The sequence below is a fragment of the Meriones unguiculatus genome, chromosome 19 (assembly GCF_030254825.1).
Source record: "Meriones unguiculatus strain TT.TT164.6M chromosome 19, Bangor_MerUng_6.1, whole genome shotgun sequence".
NCBI classification, from domain to species: domain Eukaryota; kingdom Metazoa; phylum Chordata; class Mammalia; order Rodentia; family Muridae; genus Meriones; species Meriones unguiculatus.
In genome coordinates, this window is record NC_083366.1 from 14,954,703 (window position 1) to 14,977,963 (window position 23,261).

Here is a 23,261-nt window from a genome sequence, read left to right on the forward strand (position 1 = left end):
GAGATCTACCTGCCTCTCCTTCCCTGAGTGCTGAGATTACAGGCGTGTCTCACGGAGTCTGGCTTGCATTCTAAAATATTTAGACTAGTATTCCACCCTGTCTAGACACTTCCAGCAGTAAATAAACTATGTATTCAGTTATTTAAGTAGACTAAGGATGCCTCCAGATGGGGCGGGTCAGATCACGATGCAGAGCTCTTTAGCACTTTTCTCTGAGAAGCCCATTCCTGGAGAGCTGGAACTGTGAGCTCTGATCAGTAGATTTCCACTCCTCACTTCACCTCTGACCTGCTGTTAGCATTCTTCATTTGTTAATGTAGCGATAAATAAAGAGCAGGACTACAAATTCAAAACCAGTGTGAGTGATATCAGTGAGTTGAAGGCCAGCCTGGGCTACATAGTGAGAGATTGTCTCAGTAAAAAGATGATGATGAGCCAGGCAGTTGTGGGACATGCCTTTAATCCCAGCACTTGGGAGGCGGAGGCAGGTGGCTCTCTGAGTTCGGGGTCAGCCTGGTATACAGAGTGAGTTCCAGAACAGCCAAGCCTTCACATGCAGAGATGAGTACACTTGACTGCTGTAATGATGGTAGATGTCTGGAGTCAGAATTGCCTTCGACCTAATTCATCCCTCAATCGTGCCTTTTTGTCTAACGCTGTTAAACCAACCCCAATGCCAATTTCAGGGTTCCCCGTCCCTCCCCCTCTCCCATTCTGGATCATTCTTGCATGTCTCCACCAGCAGCTCTGTGCTCATGTCATTACCAATACAGAAAGCCTTCCTTCTGGCCCTGCTTTCTGCCTTTTGTCAATGTGAACATCTCTACCTGAACGATTTGCCCACAGCCATCTTACCAGTATATCCTTTAGCCATGTGACCAGGCCAGCCCTTTCCTAAGGCCTCACCCAGACCAATGAGTGTGCATTCAGCTGTCTAATGTACTGGGAGAGTGGCAGGGCAGGGAAGCCAGGTACCTTCAGCCACACCCAGCTGTGAACAAGTCCATAGCATGGACCAATCTGATGCCAAAAGAATCCATGGCCCTTTCACTTTGTCTCCACCTTGTCACCATGTGCTCAGCTACTTGTGGTTTCCTCTGCTTTTTCAACCTACTTACATGAATTTCTAAAAAGCAAAGACTTGAGCAGAGGGAAGATGTCATGTGTATAGATACAGAATAAAAGGAGAAAGCTAGTACACGAAGCTTCTCTGTGCTTCCCCCATATCACCACTCATTGTCAAAGTTGACCATGACCCCTTGGTTGGCAGGCATCTTTCCCTTCTCCATGCCACACAGTCTCAGTGGCCCTGCTCATTCCTGAACTAAGGATGTAGATTACTCGTTCTTCCTGGCTTTTCATTCCCACTGGCATCTAGACATGCAGTGAGCTTCCTTTGTGCCAAGACTGGTCACTGGGAGCCCTTTCAAGTGACATTCTGGGAAAGTCCTGGGTTTCATCACAGTATCAGACAGGTCTGTGAATAGTGAGGTTATAAATATCAATCTGGCCTCTCTCTCCATCTGTACCATGGGACTGAGCACACCAAGCTACTTCAGACTGTAATTAAAAGAGAAAATAAGCCACACTATGTAACTGGAAGGCAGTACTAGGTCCACACGCATACGGAGTCATTTTGCCATTCTCCTTTCAGTTTTTTTTTTTCCCTTAAGTATGGACTTCATGCTCTGTGATGGCTTCCCTATCAAAGAGGCATCTTTACAGGTTACAGGGACACTCCCAAGACTACAGAATGAGGTGGTGTTGGGACCTGCCTGAATTCTCCATAGTGAGCTCGGTTATAGATTGCCAAGCACCCCAGTCACCTCATCAGTATATATAAAGACTGAACCCTTGGATCTGCAGGCTGACAACTCCTCCAAAACAGGAAACCCTAGCACCATTCCCAATACTACTGCCCCTCCTGCCACGCACATGTTTCCACATCTCCTTGTTTGCAGAGTGGTAATGTCACTTCCCAACGAGACCTAGCCAGTGTGAAGGCACCATTCCGTCCTGCTAATGTGCAGGACATCATGCCCTGTGGACAGCACTTTGGGGTTCAATTTTCTATAGTTCGAGCATTTCTCCTTCTTATTCTGTCCAATCCTTAAAAGGATCTGAGGTGTTATAGTCATGGTCTGCAGAGCTAGGGGTACCCATCCCTTCCGAAGGTTCCAGAGACAGGTGGGACAGAATGGAGTGGAGTTGGGACAGGCTAGATGAGACCCCAGCTGGCACTGAGTATGTCACCGCATGACAGGCCCCTTTTGGCTTAATGTGGAGGAAGAAGTGGGGAAGGTGGAGGCGAGAGGAGGTCACCGCTGTGGCTTTCCAGATGGCTTCAGATAGCAGGCAGCTGGACAAGGCTGGGGGCGGAGACAGTTCTTGCAGCTGTCAGGCCCTGTGAGACCTTGCGGTCAGGCCAGTGGAACAGCTGCCTGTCAGTGTTTGGGACTTAATGTTGTTGAAGTTTCTCAGTTCATGCTTACGTTCACAGCATCCTACTGACTTTCAGTCTCCCACCCCCACCTCAGGGATGCTCTCTCCCAGAGCTAGGAAAGAAATAGGCTTGAGTATCCATTGGTTGGCTTGACCACGAATTGGGAAGTTGACCTCATCAAATCACAGTTATATGGGTAGAAAGCATGCCATCGTAGGTCATGAACTTATAAAATGGGGACCCCAGTGGAGAACCTAGGTAAGGAAAACAGAAAAATAAATAAGAGAATGCTCCACCTAAATTCTGGGATAAGGATTTAATAATGGATGCCCAAGATCAGCTAATGAAGTCTTGAGGGGACATACTCCCTCCATGGAGCGCTTTTAGAAAATTGAAGGGGTCCCCTTGCTGGTCGTTGAAGAAACGACAAGCAATTCAGTGGGAATCAAAGTCAAAACTATAGGAAAGAGTAGGGAGGATGAGGCTTTTAGGGTTGTCCCGAGTAGGTGAGACACAAGGCCTTTTGCTGACAGCTGTCCCCCTTTCTTTCCACGAACTGGCTCTGTGAGCCCTGAAGCTGTAGTGGGAGCCGCCATTGCTCCCACCTATCTTGGCATCTGTCACTTCCCCATGAAGGTTGTACTATTACCCAAACCACACTCTATTCTGTCAAAGCAAATTCTGGCTAGCCACTGTCACTGAGGAGCTGTCTAATCTCCTGTTAGTTTTAGATGTAAAACCTCAAAAGACAAATGAGCTGCAACCTCACTCAATTGGCTAGTATGTTGTTTTCCCAGTGTGTCCCTGGGAATTTTATTAATGAGATCCAAATTCAGGAATTTTTCTCTCCTCCTTGGAAGGTCTGAGAACTTGACTACTCTGAAAAGCTTGGCCCGGAGCACTGGATAGGATCAACATTACCACACTGCCCCCAGACCCTGTGCAAAAAGGGCCTGTGAGCTGAGAAAACTTAACAGCAGTCTCCTCAGTGACCGGTGCCAACCACTTCTTCATCTTATCCTATCCCATGGTATCTTGCAAAGAACAGCCCCCCAAACCTGCATGCTAATCTTATCCAGCAGAGTAGCAGTCTGAGATAAAGATAATGTGAGTCCTCTGAGAAGAAAGCAGGCTTTTCTGTCCCCATCAAGTCTTTTAGACTTCACTTGAGCAGCATTGTGAAACATCATTGCAGGACACAATTACTCTCCAGCTGCTGTTTCCTCAGAGGTTCTCAGGAGGGTGGAAGTTGAAAAGTCTTAGTGCTCAGAGGGCCTCTAATGTCAGAATGCTTTCCTCTGATTCTAGTGAAGACAGAGTCATTGAGTACTACAAGAAGCTGAATGGCCAGACGAGAGGACAAGCAATTGTGAAGTAAGTGGCCCTTCTGCTTGCTCACTAAGATTGTGTTTGGGAGCTGGGGAAACAGCTTAGCCAGTAAGGTGCTTGTTCTGTAAGTAGAAGGACCCCATTCAGATCTCCAGGACCCACATAAGTACCAGGCATGGCAATGTGCATAATATAATGGCACCATGTAATGCCAGCCCTAGGAAGGCAGAGATAAGCAGGTCTCCAATAGCCAGCCACCCTGGCCAAATCAGTGATTTCCACACCACTGAGACCCAGTTTCAAAAAAAATAATGCAGAGAGTAATAGAGAAAGACATCCAACATCAGCTTACACATACCTGCACTTGTATATGCAGGTGTACAAACACAAGCATACACACACATATACATACATACATACAAATAACATACACACAAGACTATGTATGTTAACAGGCTACCATATCAAGGTTTTTTATTTCTACTTGGAAAGATATGTAGGAAGAGGGGTGTATCTGCTCATTTCCAAGTTAATGTCCACTCTCGAACCTCATCGCACACACAGGAGCGTCTGTGTGGAGGCTTCTGCTTACTGACTCTGACGCGTGCTGTTTGTGTGCATTGCCTTCACAGCTACATGAGCATCGTGGAGTCGCTCCCCACCTACGGGGTTCACTACTATGCCGTGAAGGTAAGTCACAGTAGACTTTGCCGAAGTCCACCCGCCCTGCCCTGGGAAAGCAAGCAAGCAAACAGAAAATTCTCTTTTTTTTTAACCTGAAGATTTTGAGGGGAATAGGAGTTGATGGAAGTTGGCTTCGTCAGAAAGATTGCTTGCCAGAGGAAATTGAGCAACTGAATTTTATCCCCAAGGTACTAACGCTTGATAGAGTAACCCTCCAATATTCTTTTTTTTTTCTTTTGTGAAGTAATGCAATAAATCTCTACTTCCTTTGAGTCTCAGAGGAATCCTGGGAAATCAGGGCTTCAGGGCCTCTCACTAGAAATGCTTCATCAAATCCAAGGAACTAGAGAGACCAAAAACTTGCGGCAAATGTTGTATTTCTCTTGGGAGCCTGATGCCACATAGCTTTCCAAGGAGGAGAACTGGGACCACTGAACGAGTCCAAGACTGAATTCTTGAATGTGGCAATGTCAACTCCAATGTGACATCAGCTTCATTCTAAATCCCACTTAGTTCCATCCACACTGCCACACTGAGACCTCTTTCTGACACAATAGACAAAGATGCCTGCCTTTCCCAAACCTAAGGCACAGTGTCAAGGGCAGGTGGTCTGGCCTCTGGGAACATACTCTGTTTTAGAGGAGGAAGGTGAACCACCCAGAACAGCAGCCCCTAAGGAATGCGGCCACTGACCTCAGAGTAAAGTACAAATGTTCATAACATGCCAGGGTTCGGCACCCTGACCTCACAAGGTCACTGGGTTTCCTCTTGTTTTATTGACCCAAATCAGTGCCATACACAGGCACCTTCCAGGGACAGCAACAGGGGATCAGTATAATGATCTGACCTACTTGTACCTATCTATCTATCTATCTATCTATCTATCTATCTATCTATCTATCTTTTATCTTCCTAGCCATGCACAGGGTCCTCAAAGTAATCCTCAGAGCTGTAAATAAATAAATAAGTAGATAGATAGATAGATAGATAGATAGATAGATAGATAGATAGATAGATAGATAGATAGATAGATGATAGATAAATTTTAGGCGGAGTGGGGCAAGTGAGTGTCCTAAAATACAGAGTATATGTTTCACATGTATGAAGCCATGGGTTCAATCCCCAACACCAAAAGAAAAAGAAAAGATTGTAAAAATCATCATCATCATCATCATCATCATCATCATCATCATATACCCCTAGAACTTTGAATAATCTTTTTTTCCAAAATTAATCTTTTTTTGTCTTTAATCTTTGTGCTTACCTTAAAATAACATCATTCCTGAAAACATTTACAAACTGCCATACTCATTTTGAGTTTCCAGGACTCTTCTGATTAAGCCCTGAATCATTCACAGATGTGAACTTTAGTACAAATCTTGGGGAAAAGCTGCCTGCTGTGCCCAAGATAAAGTCCTGGCATTTGGGAGCATTCAGGAACCACTCATCCTAAAAAGAGCTACAGTTTTTCCTCAGGTGATAAGCAATCTTATAAAATGTGTACAGAGGGGCCCAGGGTTTGTAATCCAGTCCTGATAATGTTCTGGCTTCAAGTTTGGTACATGAGTCCTAAAGATCCTCATTCAGCTGTCCTCCTGGGTAAGCAGGGCATCAAGGTGACACCCTCAGCCTGGCCACCATCGGCTCAGTGTGGCGTGGAGTGGTTAGCTTCCGGTGAAGTTTAAGCAGCTCAGCTTCTCTACCTTTGCCCTTTGAAGAAAAGGAGCCCCTGCTGTGGTCTCCTGGGTTCTCTCTGGGTCTGGAATCCCCAGAGATATTTTTTTTTTAAGATCAGAAAGTCACTTATTTTCTTTAAAATTTTTAACATATTTCATATCTTCCTGCATGGTGAGTGAGAGTCTCGGCCTGGCTTTTGCGGGGAGGGGACAGGGTACTTGCACTTGTTCACGAAGAGGTGATGATGGAGGCTGAAGTGACGATGCTCAGTTGGGAAAGTGCAGCCTAAGCACTAGGTTCTGAGTTCAGACCCCCAGCACCTACGTAAAACATCTCGTGCTAGCGAGGCGGAAATGGGGTTGGGGGAGTCCTAGGGCTCTCAGAGCGGCCAGCGCTAGCCACTCAGTGGGCTCCAGAGTCAGCGAAAGACAGTGTCTCAAAAATAGATAAGGTGGAGAGAGGTGTAGGGACAACTCGTGTCAGCCTCTGGTCTCTACCTGTAAATCCACACATGTGGATGTACACCTGTACACACACGAACAGATACACATGCTTATACCAAGTAACTAAATAAATGTTATGGCTACAAGTGTCCTGGCTGTGATGCTGCTTGGAAATAGAGCCGTCTGCCCGGCTCAGGCTTGGTCCCCTGCACTGCTCACGTAGCTGAGCATGTATCTATGATGGGCATGTCTGTGAAGATACAAAGAATGGTTCATTCTGCTGCCTTTTCCCTTGTCCTCGGCTGAGCCAGGAAATCCATTCCTGGTCTGTGTTTATCTTCTCCAGCTCCATGTTGACCTATACCCCCTTTGACATCCTAGGACAAGCAAGGGATACCGTGGTGGCTGGGACTGAGCTACAAAGGAATCTTCCAGTATGACTACCATGATAAAGTGAAGCCAAGGAAGGTAGGGGTGCTGTCTTCTGTGGGCTTAATTAATCAAGGGCTCTCTTTTGAGAGAGAAATGGGGTCGATGTGAGTTGACACTGCCCAGCCTGAGGGCTCACCAATCCCATGCTAATGCACGTATATGTAAATTACTCCACAGTAACCTATCCAAGTTGCCTGAGTAAATATTTTTCCCTCCCTGTCTCTAAGGGAACTTAAAGTGTTATAATTAGTTAAGGTAGGGCGTTTGGCTCCATTCTTCAAGAGCAGATGGGCAAATGAGCTCTGAGGAACTGTCATGTATGCTCCTTTTCTTGGAAGGCTACATGTTTTGGCAAAATGAAGAAACATTATCTCTCTTGAATCCTGAGGCCAATCTGAGTTCTCCCTGATGGTCTCTTGAATAAGGTCATAGGGCAGAGAGTATACAAATCATAGGTCAAGGAGAGATGAAAAAAAAATAAAGAGTAAAGAAAGGTCTTGAAAACCTGACAAATACCTTTATGGCATCATAGAAGTGAACAGAGGTTAGAGTCATCTGCCCCAGAAAAGGGAAGTCAAGTCACTGGAAACACGAATGTGTCTGAATAGAAAACTTAACAATGGGAAATGCTTTTGGGGTGAGAATGTATCACTGCTCCATTATGCCCTTCCAGACTGCTACCCAAGCTTTTGTATTCATCACTAGAATAGAAACATATCCAGGCCGATCACACTCTGTGCACATCTGGTCTGACCACACCCTGTGAACATCTGGACTGACCATACTGTGACAAAGTTAACATCTGCATTCTTAGTTACGTTCTTCATTAAATTGAGAGTGGGGAGATGGCCCCTGTATTGGGAAGAATGTTCACTTACTTGATCAGTAAATCATTTTGGTTCCAAGTAAAGATCATGAACAAATGATAGAGGAGTTGTTCACTGGGAACAATGCAGCAAGAAGCTGCCTCTTTGGGGAGTGTGCTGCTTTGTTTTCTGCAAGCTCCAGAACCTCTGCCTTTTTCATTCACACATAAGAAATGAATGGTGCTCTCTATCTCCCTCCAGTGCTCCTGCTTTAAACCTCTTAATTTCCTGAGCAGTAGACCTTATCCTTACTGTATCTTCGTATTCACTGGTGTTTTTCTCACCTGGCCTTTCTAATGCTTTGCTTAAGTTTTCTCATCACTTCCTCCTTCTCTTTTACACTACCTCTTCTCTCTTTCCAACCAACCAGACTGACTCTTCTTCTTCTTCTTTCTTTCTTTCTTTCTTTCTTTCTTTCTTTCTTTCTTTTTTTCTTTCTTTCTTTCTTTCTTTCTTTCTTCTACTTGCAAATAACAAACATGCTCCAAGCACCTTTCACAAAGACCTGATTGCAATCCGTGCATCTCTGCCTTGCCCTCATTGGAAGGAGAAAGCTGGGCGGGCAGTGTAGCTTCTACCATTAACAGTGGTGGGCTTGATGGATACCCAGGGATTATAGCAAGTAGGCATGTAGGTATTCAGTTAGAGCTTAAGAGTTGTCAAGAATTTCCAAAGCCTGACTGAACCGAGGCCAGTGTGGCAAAGTGAGGCCCACAGTAGAATTCAGTCTCTTCTCTCTGCTCTGCTGAAGGCATGCCAAGTGTGCTGAGACTTCCGTTCACTGTATTCCTGTGAGGGTGTTTTTTTTTTTTCTTAATTTCTCTTAAGTGTAACTCTGATGAAAGTAGTATGATAGCACTTGATATCTGTAAAACACCACAGAGACTCATAACATGGTCTCAATAAATTTATCACTGTTAGTAAGACCTGACTTGGTTTCCAGTGCTTACAGACAGTCCTTTAAAAAAAAAAAGTTATCAACAGTGGAGAAGGAAAGACAGATAAAGTCACCAGCATTGATGAGTGAAAATGTTCAGTTCTTGGTCTTAGAAATCCCTGGGAGACCACCAGATGCAGACCGTGGGGGCTCACATACAGTCTGGGATCCTTGGGAAATGAGTGCTGAATATAAAGCTAGTAAGTGTCCTTTCAAACCCCCATCAGGCCAGGTGATGCCGCTGCTTTGTCAGCTTTGAGGGGTCCATGTATCTAAGGTATTAATGGGGCTGAAGGGCAAAACTAAAGAGTGAGTGAGAGACATAGTTATGAAATCCTGGCTGCTGGGAGACTTGGGGAGGAGTCCTTTTTCTCAGTACCTGATATTGTTAGCATCATAACACCGTGCACACACACACCCTGGTTTCATGTAGGAAATAGGAAAGCAACTAAGAGCATTGCAACACGTGACAAGAAGATGCACACACACATGGCAGAGAGTTATCATTGCAGGTTTGCACAGAAAGCAATCCAAGCCCCTCCTTGGCACCTCCAGACCACTGTGGTAAAAACTCTCTGGGTCCACCCTGTCTCTCTGACTCTCTGCTATGCATGTAGAAAGCATTGCAGGGATATTCACGGGGGTCTGGAGATAGGCACCATCACTCATGGCCATCTGTGCTTCCTTCACTCAGGCAGAGCAGGTGTGGCTGGGCTGTCCCTGGGTAGTGAGGGCAGGAGTGTTCCCAAGCACAAGAGGATGAGTGAGCTACACGTGAGGGATGTCTTCCAGATGGTAGCACGCCCTTCTGGCACTGGAGCCAGGCACATCTGCACCACCTTAAGCCTCCAGGAATCCTCAGGAGATGATGGGATCCAAGTACCTGGAGGCATCTGTGGTAACAACTGTGCCCAGGCAGCTCCTTCCACCCAGCAGCAAACAGAGGCCCTTGCTGACACTCTGACCCACTTACAGCAGCTCTGTCACATGACACACAGCCCCAAGAGCCAACCTTCAAGTTGGGGCAGTGGCAAGGCTGACCTCTCCCCTTCCTTTAAAGGGCTGCGGGCCGTCCTCTGCTGTGCCGCCTGAGAGTATGCACACCTGTAGGGCTCATCCAAAACATCTCCCCAAATCCCCAATTGTCCAGAGCTGATGGCCATCTCAAATCAGATGGGACAGTAGCTTCGTCCCAGTTCTCTGAAATGAGATGCAGTCGGCCATTCCAGCTTCAGTACCCTCCCTATGTCACTGAGTCCCACACTGAACAGCTTTGGACACGTGAAGTGCGAAGTGAGGGTCCTCCAGGCTGGAGAAGAAGAATTTACACTTCCCGTTAATTATAGCCCACAGTATACCACCTGGATCTCTCTGACAGGCAGGTGCTTCTCTTCCTCAGTACAGCTCTCAATACCAGCTCTGATTCATCTCAAAACACTTCTGAAAAGCCAGGTGCTGTGGCGCTGGCCTGTAGCCCCAGTACTCTGTCTGGGATGTAGTGAGTTACAAGTCATCCTGGGCCACATCTCAAGATCCTGTCCCAAAAAACAAAACAGCAAAACAACAACAAAAAGAAAACACAAAAAGAAACAATATTTAAATTCAGAGCAAAACAAAAACAGATTTATTTTCTTGTCCCCCAGCCTGTTTGGTCAGAAACAGTCAGACATGTGGGGACTTTTTAAATACTTGTTTTTGTACTTAAAACACTCTTTTGAGAGTGTTCAGAATAATTCAAAGGTTCTAAATGAAGAAGTCAGGGCAGGTACTGGAGGCAAGAACTGAAGAGGAGGCCGTGGATGAAAGCTACTTCCTCTCCGTGGCTTGCTCAGCCTGCTTTCTTGTACCGCCCAGGACACCTGCCTAGGAGAGGCACAGCCCATGGTGACCTGCTCCCTTCCATGAATGAAGATGCCCTACGATCTTTCCTATAGGCAATCTGATGGAGGCGTTTTCTCATTTGAATTTCTATCTTCCCAGATGACCCTAGCTTGTTTTAAGGTGACAAAAAAAAAAAAAAGCAACTAGCACAGATGCCATGCACAGAACACTCATCCCCTAAATGCCCTAAAGTAGTAGCAAACAAGACTTAAAAATGAGTGGAATCTGCCGTGGGTGCTCATTCCCCACTGCAGTGCCCTTTGCTTGCATACATGAACTCTTTTATAAGGACGAGGCAGGTCCCCTCATCAAAGTTGCCGAGAATACATCATAACGTGTCGTGTGAGCCTTTAAAGAGGCCCTCCACCCACTACCCAGGAAACACTGCCTGCATCCTTCACCCAGTGATGTTTTCCCTCATATCCTCTGCCCACCTCCCAGATGCTCAGCTCTGGACAATGTTCGCAAGCCGCTTAGAAGCATCCCTATGGGTTGCCACTCTCTTCTTGCCAATGGGCAATCTTTATGCACAATGTAGACTCTGAGGAGAGTCTCTCTCTCTCTCTCTCTCTCTCTCTCTCACACACACACACACACACACACATACACACATCTATCTTGGTTTAGCCATGAAGAATGAATAGGAGGCTCATGGAGGCCAAAGAGAAAAAAATCCTGCCTCTCCATAGGTGGTTGTCTTCTGTTTCATCCCAGCTGCCAACCACCTTTAACATGCATGCACACATACTTTACTTCCTATGTTGTTTATTTCCTAAATTAGAGTCCTCTTGGCCTCAGGGATTAATGAAATGGTACCAAATAGATGTTTGGTCCTTGGAGTCGATCACAGGCTACCTCGTAGTTTGCATTGGTGGTCAAGTACTGAGACTTAGCATATCCAAATCTGAAAACTGCCCTGCAGCAGTGACATTGGCTGTCCTAAGCATTCTGCCAATCATGCTACTACAAGTTTTTTTTTGTTTGTTTGTTTTTGTTTTTGTTTTTCCTTTCTTTCCTGGAGGCTTTGAATGCAAAGTAAATGGCATATATTGGAGAGGCCTTATTGATTCAGCCTGACAGAATCAGGGTCTTAGGGAGTATAAATAGGTCTGTCTCACAAGGGGCTCTCTGTAAAGAGGAGGTCCCCGCATTCCTTAGATCAAAGCCCGGGGAAATAACAGCTGCTTTAATCTTTGTGACCATCAGCCCCTTCTGCGCAGCTTCAGTCAAGGAGACCTGAGTGAGCTGTCTACACTAATGGCTCCACTCACTACTGGTACCAGGATGCTGTGTGAAATCTGTCTGTTTTGCAGCCTTCAGAGCTGTGGGCAGACTGACCCTCTGGTCATCAGAAGCCTCGATAAGAAGGAAACGGGAAAGGCTTACCCAGTGGGGCTTTGAGAGAGTTAGACCAGCATGAAACGTGACCATGCAGACCTGCCTGTATTGGTAGCGTTCAATACCCATAAATCGGCACTTGCAGATCCTACTCCTCACCAGCTTGTATTGAACAAAAGCTATCCTTTGGGAAGGACTGTCCAGTCAGGCCTTGTTACGTATTCAGTAGGCAGCATTTACTTATTTATTTGACATGCACTTAGGGGGGCTTTTATGAATGCTTGGATGCACAATTAGGAGCACTCCAGGGTCCCTTCAGGGGCATTAGGAAAAGGAACCAAAGTAACTGGCCAGCTTCCAAGCAGCCAGTGTGGCTTCCTGATTCCTGAGAGTATTTCAGAGGCAGAGGCAATGGCTCCAGAATTTGATGCATTCCTGTCACCTCCCCCAGATGAGTAAAGATTTTTTTTTAATTCTATGAGATGATGAGACAGGAAGGGAAAATAATATTTACAGGAAATATTCCATTAACTATGAGCTGACTCCCAGTGGCATGGCTCTGCTCCATTACTCAGAGTAGCAAGGATGCTATTCCTCGCTGCTGGCTTGATCTAGCTTCTGTCTGGGCACCTTTGACTCATTTGCTGGCTGCAGGGCCCTCTGGCCCTGGCTGGGTGCCTTGCTTCTTGCAGCTTGCCTGTTCTCCTTGGAAACCACACCCTCTGCCCATGCCAGGAGAAACTCTACTTAATGTGTTTAGCATTCTTAGCATTTTGCAGTCTTTGCTCCTTCATGGTCCGGGATCAAAGGGCCACCTCTTATCAGTCCTTTAGATCACCCTGCTGGATGAGTGGACCTGAAAAGTTTCAGTACCTACGGGTGACAGGTCCTTGCCATGGGTCAGCCAGGAGAGCTAGCCTTAAAGCTGGGGAGCAAGTTCTCAGAGGGAGTTTAAGGGAGGAATGTAAGAAGTTACCAGAGTGACTGCAAATCAGGCACAGTTGTCCATGCCTGCGACCCCAGCGCTTGGGAAGCTGAAGCTTGGAGTTCCAGGCCAGCCTTGGCTACATAGCAAGACCCTGCCCCGATGCAGGGCTGGAATGTAGCTCAGTAGTTGAGTGCCTGTCTGGCATGGCCACATGCACACACACAAAAGTGCTTTGTAAACCGGTGACCTTCGCATCCACTCCACGCCAAAGTAAATGATGGGAATTTGGATGCTATTTGTTCACTTCGGGTATGGGGGTGGGGGCTGTGACACACTGAACCTCTCTGCATCTCTTTTTATCTGTGAAGAGGAGGCTGAAAGATATAGACAGGATGGCTATAACCTAGTTTTCTCCACTTTGAGTAAGTTCACTTCTCCAAAAGTTTCCTGTTGTCAAGATGAGAACACATCTGCCCTTGACATAGCAAATATCATTAGAGTCTCTTTTATACTGAACATGAGAGGCAGAAGGAAGCTCAAACAATGTTCCTTTGTTAAGAGGAGATTTCTTCCTTGGTTATTGAGTCTGGGAACCTAGGGTCCCTCTGTTCCCACAGGTTCCTGGGGGAGACCATTCTGAGCATGTCAAGGGCACCAGCTCATATTCCACTCCTTCCTGGGACGCTCATGTTCCTATCACACTGTCACCTTTGAAGAAAAGTTCATTTGTCTTTGAGCAGGAAAAAATCAACATTGTCTCTCACAGGTGGATGAGTTTGTTTTGTGTTTGTTTGTTTGTTTTGAGGTAACATCTCACTAGATAACCAAGGCTGGATTTGAACTCATTATGTAGGCCAGGTTAGCCTCAAACTCTAAATCATCTAATCTTACTCTCCCATGTAGCTGTGATTACAAGCTTGTACTACCATACCATGCTCCAGGTGTGTGTGTGTGTGTGTGTGTGTGTGTGTGTGTGTGTGTGTGTGGCAGCCTCTGGTGTCATTCCTCGGGCACTTTACTTTTGTTTTTGAGACACAGTCTCTCATTGACCTAGAATTCTCATGTAATCTAAACTGGCCATCCAGCAGGCCTGCCTGCTTTGCCTTTGCAGTGAAATAAATGCATACTATAGCACCACACTTTGTTCTTTTTTTTCCCCCCACATGTGTTCTGGGGATCAAACTCAGGTCCTCATGTTTACAAGGAAAGCACTTCAGCAACTGAGCCACTCTCCGCAGACTGAGAACAGCAATTTCTAGATAGATAACCTCATGTCTGTCTTTAACTGTTGCACACGTGTACCAGTGTCCAAGCCATATCTGATCAGATGACCAAGGCAGTTTTCTTCCCAAGCTGATATGTCTGTTGTGGCATGTGGTCTCACTGGCTCCATACTCTTCCTGCCCCAATGCTTAGTCTCCTAGACTTCTTGTCCTCCCTGGCCCTATACAGCGCATGCACCAACACTGAGAAAGGTCATATAAATAGCTACATTGATGGTGTGGACAGTAGGGGTCATACGGGACATTGGGTATTTATAACATTCAAACAAACACCCAGCCAGACAACAAAGCAGAGCCCTTGAGACTGACAAGCTTCTGAAGAACTCGGCAGACAGATTCCCACTACCCTAGCAGCCCCGTTGACCCTGGACACAATTTGAAGCAAATTAAAACCAAATGCTATAGTTGGATCCCAGATGGCTGCAGGGGAGCATTCAGTAGCCCTAGTCATGCCAAAAGAACCACAAACCAGTAGTAACTTCTGAATTGACTTTGTTTTTCTGGCTTCAGAGCCAATGACTTTTCATGGACTAACAAGAACATCAAACCCACAAGGGCACAGCCCCTTTGTCTCGCACCATTACTCTGCGCATCTCTTCCCGCCCTTGATAAAGCCACTGGTGGTGTCTTAGCTCTTCTGGTCATTCCCGTGTGGTCAAAGTTACCTGGCCACTTTAAATAGAAAAACAAGCTTCTATTAAGACATTACTGGGACTGGAGAGGTGTTTCAGTGGTGAAGAGTGCTCGCTGCTCTTGCACAGTACCGAAGTTCAGTTTCCAGAACCTATGGCTCACAAACCACCTGTAACTTTAGCACCAGGAGATCTGACACCCTCTTCTGGCTTTCCCAAGTACCCATACATATATGCACATACATAGACATGTACACATAAATAAAAGTAAAATAGATATTTTATAAAGAAATTATTATGTTCAGTCCTAAGGGACAATAAAAAAATCCTGTTAGTCAGCTTTTGGGTGCTATAACAAAATACCTGAGATTATCAGTGTATAAAGACAAAGTGCCATTTGGTCTTGTAGCTTTAGAGGTTCGAGGCCATGATCAGTTGGCCCTTTTGCTTTGAGGCCTGTTGCAAGACAAAAACCACTGTGGGAAGCGCGTGGCAAAGCAAAATCACCAACTTCATCCATGAGAAATAAAAAAGAGGAAGTGAAGGGGCCAGAGTCCCAAAATCCTCTTCATGGGCTTGTCCCCAATGACCTAGTGACTTCCCATATTGGGTTTCACCTCCTAAGGATCTTACAACCAGCTTCCTAATGGCACCACCCGGTGACCAAGCCTTTAACACATAGGCCATTGGGGAACATTCACTATCCAAAGTCTAAGTGGGGTGAGATGGTTTACAAGATAAAGGTTCTCAACACCAAGCCTAATGACCTGAGTTCAATCCCCAAGACCCACGTGGTAGATGCAGAACACTAACTCTTGCAAATTTTCCATGGCCTCTACACAAACTCTGTGGCACATGCATGTCTCTTTCTCACACACACAAACACACACACACATACACACACACATATACCACATACATAAATAAATAAATAGAAAATAGATAAATGAATAAAGGAAAATTAAAAACATAGATCCAATGTATAATAGCTTCTTCAGTGTTAACATTCAGTTCCCCCCATCAACTGAACCCCACCTCTGCCCCACTTCCCCGGATTTCTAAGGCTGCCCTCCAAGCTCTCCAGGTGATTGTCCTAAGCCCTGACTCTCTAAGCTTGTGTGGCCAGGCGGGTCATTTCCACCTGCTCCCTGTGGGAAGCAGAGTGCTCACAGCACGTCTCTTCCAAGACCTTCCCCTGTAATGATGTTCTCTGAGTTCCACCTTCCTCAGCATGGCACACTGGGAACCGTGAGTAAAGAATTTAAGGATCATCTAGCCCTAAGGTTTCCGTTGTTGTTGTTTTTGCTTTTTTGAGACAGGGTTTCTCTGTGTAGCCTTGGCTGTCCTGGACTCACTCTATAGACCAACTCACAGAGATCTGCCTGCCTCTGCCTCCCCAAGTGCCGGGATTACAGGCATGCACCACCACACCCGGCTACCATAAGGTTTCTTGTGTGTGTGCATGTGTGTTCACATGTGTGTGAGTACTTGTACACATGTATGTGTGTGTGTATGGAGGCTAGAGAAAAACTTTGGGCACTCTCTTTGACACAGATTCTCTAATTGGCCCAAAGCTCATCAGTTAGGTAAGACTGGCTAACTAGTGAATCCCAGGGATCCCTCTGCCTCTGTCTCCCTAGCCCTAGATTTTCAAGTGTGCACCACCATGCCTGACATTTTTTTGTGGGTACTGGGGGATTGAACTCAGGTCCTTGTGCTTTGAAGACAAGCACTTTATTGACTGGGCCCTCATTCTAGCCGGTAAGGTGCTTTTGTTTTATGTTTTTGTTTTTTTTTTTTAAGTTCTAACAAAATCCACATAACACAAGTGTTCCAGGATTCATTGCACAGCTCAGTGGGCCTGAGTGTATTGACAGTGCCCATCTTCAGAACTCTGTCTGGAAGACAGGTCTGGAACTTCAGCTGCAGCGCCCCATTCCCTCTCCCCTAGCCTGGCTGCCATCTTTCTGCTTCTTGTTTTTATTAGTTGACTCTTCTAGTTGGTTGCCTGTATTTGTCTTTGAGTGAGTAGATCGGACCCCAGAATACATTTCAGAATGGGATGGGGCCCTGGGTAGATAATAATTAGGTTACCATGTCAGAACCAGGGCCCGTTCTGAGCCTGCTTGGTGACCTTTCTACCCAGCTCTTGGCCCCTGCTTGTGGCCTCTCCTGCCCAATGATCAAACCATGAGGCTGTCATGCAGGACGGCTCATCTTGAAGTCTCACACGGGACTTCCGTTTGACTTATACTCCGCCCTAGCGGCCAGGGCCAGGGTGACTGCAGTAGAGTCTCTGACAAGTGAAACCGACTGCTCACTAGCTTGGTTAGTGAGGATAGTGAGCATAGCCAACGGGCGTTTCTGCTGCCCTAGACCTCTCTAACAATCCTTCCCACCATCCTGGAAGGTGTCTACCGGCATCTTATTACCCCATTTGTCCCTATGCCCGCTGGCACGTACCCAGCCTGGTTGTCCTGGCTTTTTATGTTCTGGCCTTTTAATGAGAGGGCAAAGCACCACGAGTGCTCTGGACTCCGAGTTCTGTAGGTCCGAAACCAAACACCAGACCTACCTTAGAAAGCAGTCACAGTCACAGCTGACGGCGTTCCCTGTGCACCTGTGTGTTTCTAATCACATTATTGAGTTTATGTTTGACATTTGGAAACCCATAAAAAAAAAAAAAAAGCCTGGTCACTGGCCAGGTTTCTCACTAGAGAGTGAAAGTCTTCAGCCGCAGAGCACAGCAAGCGCCCAGAGGTGCCATTGCCCTGGTTGCTCATGTGTGCAATGGCCGGGGAAGGTGAGCTCTCATCCACAAATTCCCGCCCCCAACAAATGAGAGAAGGTTCCCGCAACAATGAGGGGAGGAAAATGGCTGCTGCTGAGAATAAGGGAGCTTCTCTTTTATACCTTTTATGCAATTAACCTAATTGAGGTGGGGTTTTTTTTATTTTTTTTTTCATTAGACCTAGGTCTTTTTTCACGATAGACAAGTACTTTACTGTGAGTTTATGAGCTACATTTCCAGCACTTATTCTCATTCTCTTTCCCTTCCTCCCCTCCCCCCAGCTTTTTTATATAGGTGCTGGGAATCTGAACTTGGGTCCTCATGCTTTATCAACCAGAGCTTTATATTACCAAATGAAGCACCTACCCAACCCAGTAGTCTGCACCTCCTTGTAGCAGAATCCCCTTGTGTGGCTGCTACTCCAGCACCTTCTGTAATGACACAGAATATACACACATCTAAATGTGCACACTGATGTTAGTAACCACTCAGTCCCTCATAGAGCTCATAGCTAGCCACTTCCGTAACAATGCCCTGCCCTGCCTGCTTTGCATTTGTCCTTGAGACCTGTTATCCTTTGACTCACTGTGCCCTGTGGATTGTGTGTTGATTTATTATTTGTTTACCTCTTGCCTCCTGAAAACACACAGGCCACTTCCGTTGCTGCCTCCCATAGCATCTGATATGTGATACACAGCAGAGAGTCAACAAATAAAAGATAGTGAACACCATGCTTGATAGCACACATCTATAATACCAGAATATAGGAGGCTGATGCAGGAGGATTACTATGGGTTTAAAGTTGGTTTAAAGCCAACTTTGCCTGCATATTACCATGCCAACAGGTGCTGCATAACAAGACCCATCTGAGCAAAAGAAGTGCTTGGGGTAAAGTACCTAATAGTGTGTTGCAATCCGCTACTAATTTTGAAGACCCCCTGGCACGTGTGCACAGTGGCCTAAGAGACTTAAGTATGAATAGGATAGCTCCCAAGGAAGGGTTTCAGGCACGTCCTCCACAGAAACAGTGAGACATTTACAAGAAAGGAGCAAAAAGAGAGGGCCCACAACTTTTTACCACTTACATTTGTGGTAGAAGGAAGGAAGAAAGGCAGGAAGAAAGGAAGGGAGGGAGGGAGGGAGGGAGGGAGGGAGAGAGGGAGGAGAGAGAGAGAGAGAGAAAGAAAGAAAGAAAGAAAGAAAGAAAGAAAGAAAGGCAGTTAAAAATGGCTTCCATCTTGACTTACCTTTTTATTTTTTCTCTTGGACCAAAAAGAAATTAAGAGTGAGTAGCGACAGGCTATCAAGATTGCACCTTCAGGCCACCAGACACTCCCCATTCCTTGGACTCTTTCATAGAAGTGTGAAGTGTTAGAGCGGGAACCCCTGGTGCTGAGTCCTGGTAAGCACCGAGGGAGAGCGCAGCAGCTCCCTGTTGCTGCCCTGTGGGCCACTGTGGAGGTTGTTCTTAATCAGCACGGTTCACAGTGGAAACCCAGGGCTCTCCGACCTTCCTAAAAACCGCTGAACCTGTCTAACACCCACCTCCAGCGCAGTCAGAACCTGAGAGACACAATTCTCCACCAGGCAGAGGCTAAGCAACAGCTCCCAATGATAGGTCAGGAGTCCACCCTGCCCAGGCCTTACTGACAAGGAACCCTGAGCAGACAGAGACGGTTCTACCCAGGATTCGCTGTTCAGTCCAAGTAGGGATTAGAATGCCAGGGTTCCTGGGATTATAGACAGCCCCAGTTCTCTGCCCAGGAATCTGAGTTCTTGATTGGCCGTTCTCCCTCCCTGGTCCGGCTCTAACTGCAGAAATGTACTTGAGGGGTGGTCATGTGTATACATACATGTATGTGCATATGGTACATGTACGCATAGAGGCTGGAGTCCAGAGATCTGCCTTGAATGTTGTTCTCTGGGTGCTTTTCACTTTGTTTTCTGACAGCACTGGATTGGGGCTTCCACATTCAACTAGGCTGGCTGGCTAGCAAGTCCCAGGGCCTCCCCAACCCTAGAATGGCACATTCATACCACCACACCTAGGATGTGAGGCTCAAACTCAGATCCTCATTCTTTTGCACCAAAGGCTTTCCTGACTGAGTTATCTTCCTATCACTAGAAAAGCTCCTTTAATGAAGCACCCACCTCATTCAGGGCAACCTCCTCACTCTGTGGAAGCAGCCTGACTTCAAGCTCAAATGCATGCTCCTGCCACATACCATCTGTAGGACCTTGTACATCTCCGAATTCAGTTTGTCATAACTCATTCTTAAAGTTCTTCCTTCACTCACTCAGTCCAATTATTGGGTAGCACAGAAGTGAGTGATTTGCCCCGAGCATTATGCTCCAGGATTGAAAAATACTGCACCTACCTAAAGCATGAATGTGGCGAAGGCATCTGAGTTAAAAGTCAGCTACAACACAGGATGATGATGACTTTGGCAGAGAGATGGGTATAGCTAACTGGAAGAACTGCCCAGGCTAGGACTGGAAAGCTATGGTACCAGGATCAGCCCCAATGAGAGGATGTGGCTCATGGTAGAATGCTGAGCACCATCAGCTGTTTTCCTCTGCTGTCTCCCTCCTCCTCCTGTAAGTTCATGAATCTTCAGACTGACCTGACCACAACAGAATTCCTCCAGGGAAAAAGGAAAGACACCAGAGCTTGAAACATAGGCCCAGCCTTTCTAGAAAGACAGGAATATGGGAGTTGAAGTCTTCATTCCTAGAACTCAGCATCTTCTTTCTGGAGAAGACATCGCCCAAGCAGGGAGATCCATAAAGGAGTTGCAACTGGGACCTCAGCTACAGAGAGGGTGGCTCAGCCCAGCCCATTGCAGGCATCAGAAAAGCTGTGCGGTCAGAGCTTGTAGCAAAAACCCCAGACCAAACTGCTGACCATCTACACTCCCTCCCATACACACCTAAATTAGGTCTGGAAGAGCTAGGGATTACTCAGTCGGGAGAGCCCTCACTAACACTGCCTAAAACTAGGCTCACTGTAACCCCAGCCCTTGCAAGAAAAAGGCAAGAGGATCAGCAGTCAAGCCCATCCCCAGCTACATGAGACCAGTCTCAAAGGAATAAAATAAAATCATGCTGAACATGGCAGTACACGCCTTTAATCCCAGCACTCAGGGAGGCAGAGGCAGGGGGATCCCTGAGGTTGAGGCGAGCCTGGTCTACAGAGTAAGGCCCAGGGCAGCCAGAACTACACAGAGAAACCCTGCCTCGAAAAATCAATAAGCAAGCAAACAAACATAATATCAGCTAAACTGCTTGTACAGAGGACCTGTCCCTTGTCAGCAAGAAGGAAGGTTCTTGAAGCACCAGGGGTGTGAGTGTACAAACGAGCTGCTGTTAAATGATGACCCCTCAACAGCCCTCGCTTCCTTGCTGCCTCTTTTCAGTCCACAGAGGTGACCCAAAGGTAGAGTGTTGCTGTTTATGCTGAATAGCTTTGTAGCTTGTGGAGTCTAATGTCATCGTTTTCTGCCTTCCATCTCAGTTTTCTCCAGGGTCAGATGACCTCCACAAAAGGGACGGGAATGTTGTAATAATGCCACATCCTTAGACAGAGCTCCCGGGTGCCAGAGAACTGACATGCTCACCTCTAAAACAAATAGGAAAGTACAACTTTTTCCACACAAAGTCAGGCACTGCGTGAGATAAGTACTTCAGAACAATTCAACAAACACCTTTGATAAAGCAAGTTGAAATGGTTACAATTTTCTCAGTAGGAGAACTAAGTACCCTATCTGTGCTTAGTCATTCTCCACTCTTTTCTCATGCAAGTAGCAGTTATTTTCCCATTGCTGTAACAAAGGCAACTTGAAGAAGGGAGGTTTACTATGGCTCACAGTTTGAGCTTTGGTGCGAGACAACTGGTCACACTGTGTCTCCTCTCAGGAAGCTGAGGGAGATGAATGCGGGTGCTCACTCGGCTTCTGTCTTTCCCATTTCATTGTCCTGGACTCCACCCCATGGAATGGTGGTTGTCCACATTCAGGGTGGGTGGACTAGGTTAAGCTCCCCTAGAAATACTCTAGCAGGCATGCTAAGAGGTGTGTCTTCCAGGTGAGTCTAAATCCAGGTTCACAACAGTGGCTGACCAGCGACACTACTGAAGGAAGAAGTGGTGTGCCTAGGGGCTAAGCCACAACACACTGGGGCACAGTGCTCACAGGGAGGAAATCCGGTTAAACTGGGAAGTTTCACAACCCCAGGCGGTGACCCCAGATTCCCGAAGGCACACTCTGATGGGGTGGGAGGGGGAGGGCGCAATTCCATCTGGAAGAGAAAGAAAAACACAGTGCCTCCTTAAAGTATCTGTGTTTGCCAAGGCTTCTTGATAAAGCCTTTCTGCAAGAAAAAAAAAGCTGATGTAGAGAGGAGAAAATCATATAGAAACAGGTCCTCAGGGGGAACAAAAAAGACAAAAGGAAATCAAATCTAGTGGGAGGAGGGGGAATCAAATGACCTGTTCCTGTCCAGGCTCTGTTAAGGATTCATTAACCTCTTTCTCTCTTTTCCTAATGATTCTTAAGCCATATGAAACTAAAAGGTTTTTGATGGGTTAAGAAGAGGCCATCCATTAAAGGGTCAGGGCTTGGTGCTCTGGGCATCTGTCACTGGATTAAGCATATTAGTTTGGAGTTCCTGTGTCTGACAGTGAGGGGGGGGATGAGCAACCTGGCTGGAGAAACATATTGAGTCCATTAGATCTGGCTGTGGAGAAGAACAAGCCATTGTTCTAGTCGCCGAGCACGCAAGCATTTCCTAGAGGACGTAGATGCCTGTGAACGCTGGACAGGCTATGGAGGACATGAGCCCTCCACTCACTGTCTACGGTCATGGTTTGTAAACTTTGATTTTTAGGATCAGTATTCTGAGATTAGAAGTCATAGCAGACCCGGGCATGGTGGCACATGCCTTTGATCCCAGATCTGTGAGTTCGAGGCCAGCCTGGTCTACCTGCCTATGCCTCTGAAGTGTTGCAACTAAAGGCATGTGCTACCGCCGCCCAGCTAAGGAAAATCTTTTAATGCCCTTGATACCATAGTCATCATCTTTCAAAGAAAATTGTACAAACTTGAACTTGAGGCTACCCAGAACTTTTATGTTTTATGTTAAAAAGGATAGCAGCATGGAGTAAGTGAGGAGGAATGACTTTGAGTAGTTAGTCCTTGCTGGGTGCTGACTAGGTACTAGGCACCAAGTTAAGCACTCTGTATGTATTGCTGTGTTGATTCAGCAGCCCTATAGGAAAGTGTTATTCATAGTATTAGTTCTAAAATGAATGAACTAAAGAAACAAATTAAGTTTCTAAAAATACATAATCATCAAATACATAGTAGTTAATATGACTTTGAAACCCATGTTTTATTGAACATTGTTTGGGATCTTTTTGTTTGTTTGTTTTAAATGAATATTGTTTAATCAGTATTATTCAATAGTAGGAAATATTTAGTACAAGATATTTCATTTTAAAATTCAAGACGGTGGCACTGAGATAGTCTTTGGAGTCACAATGCCAGCTCTGACCTATATATGCACAGAATATATGAATATCTCGCTTTGGAGATTCAAAT

The 23,261-nt window shown here is 46.1% G+C and overlaps 1 protein-coding gene across 6 annotated transcripts in view; it reads left to right on the plus strand.

The window, feature by feature from the left end:
* Positions 1-23,261, plus strand: part of Frmd4a (FERM domain containing 4A) — a 577,932-nt gene that overhangs the window by 497,553 nt on the left and 57,118 nt on the right. For all 6 annotated transcript variants that reach the window (XM_060372407.1, XM_060372408.1, XM_060372405.1 and 3 more), the window contains 3 exons: positions 3,752-3,817; positions 4,405-4,462; positions 6,958-7,044. In XM_060372407.1, coding sequence (XP_060228390.1) covers positions 3,752-3,817; positions 4,405-4,462; positions 6,958-7,044 — 211 coding nt within the window. The remainder of the gene's footprint in view (positions 1-3,751; positions 3,818-4,404; positions 4,463-6,957; positions 7,045-23,261) is intronic.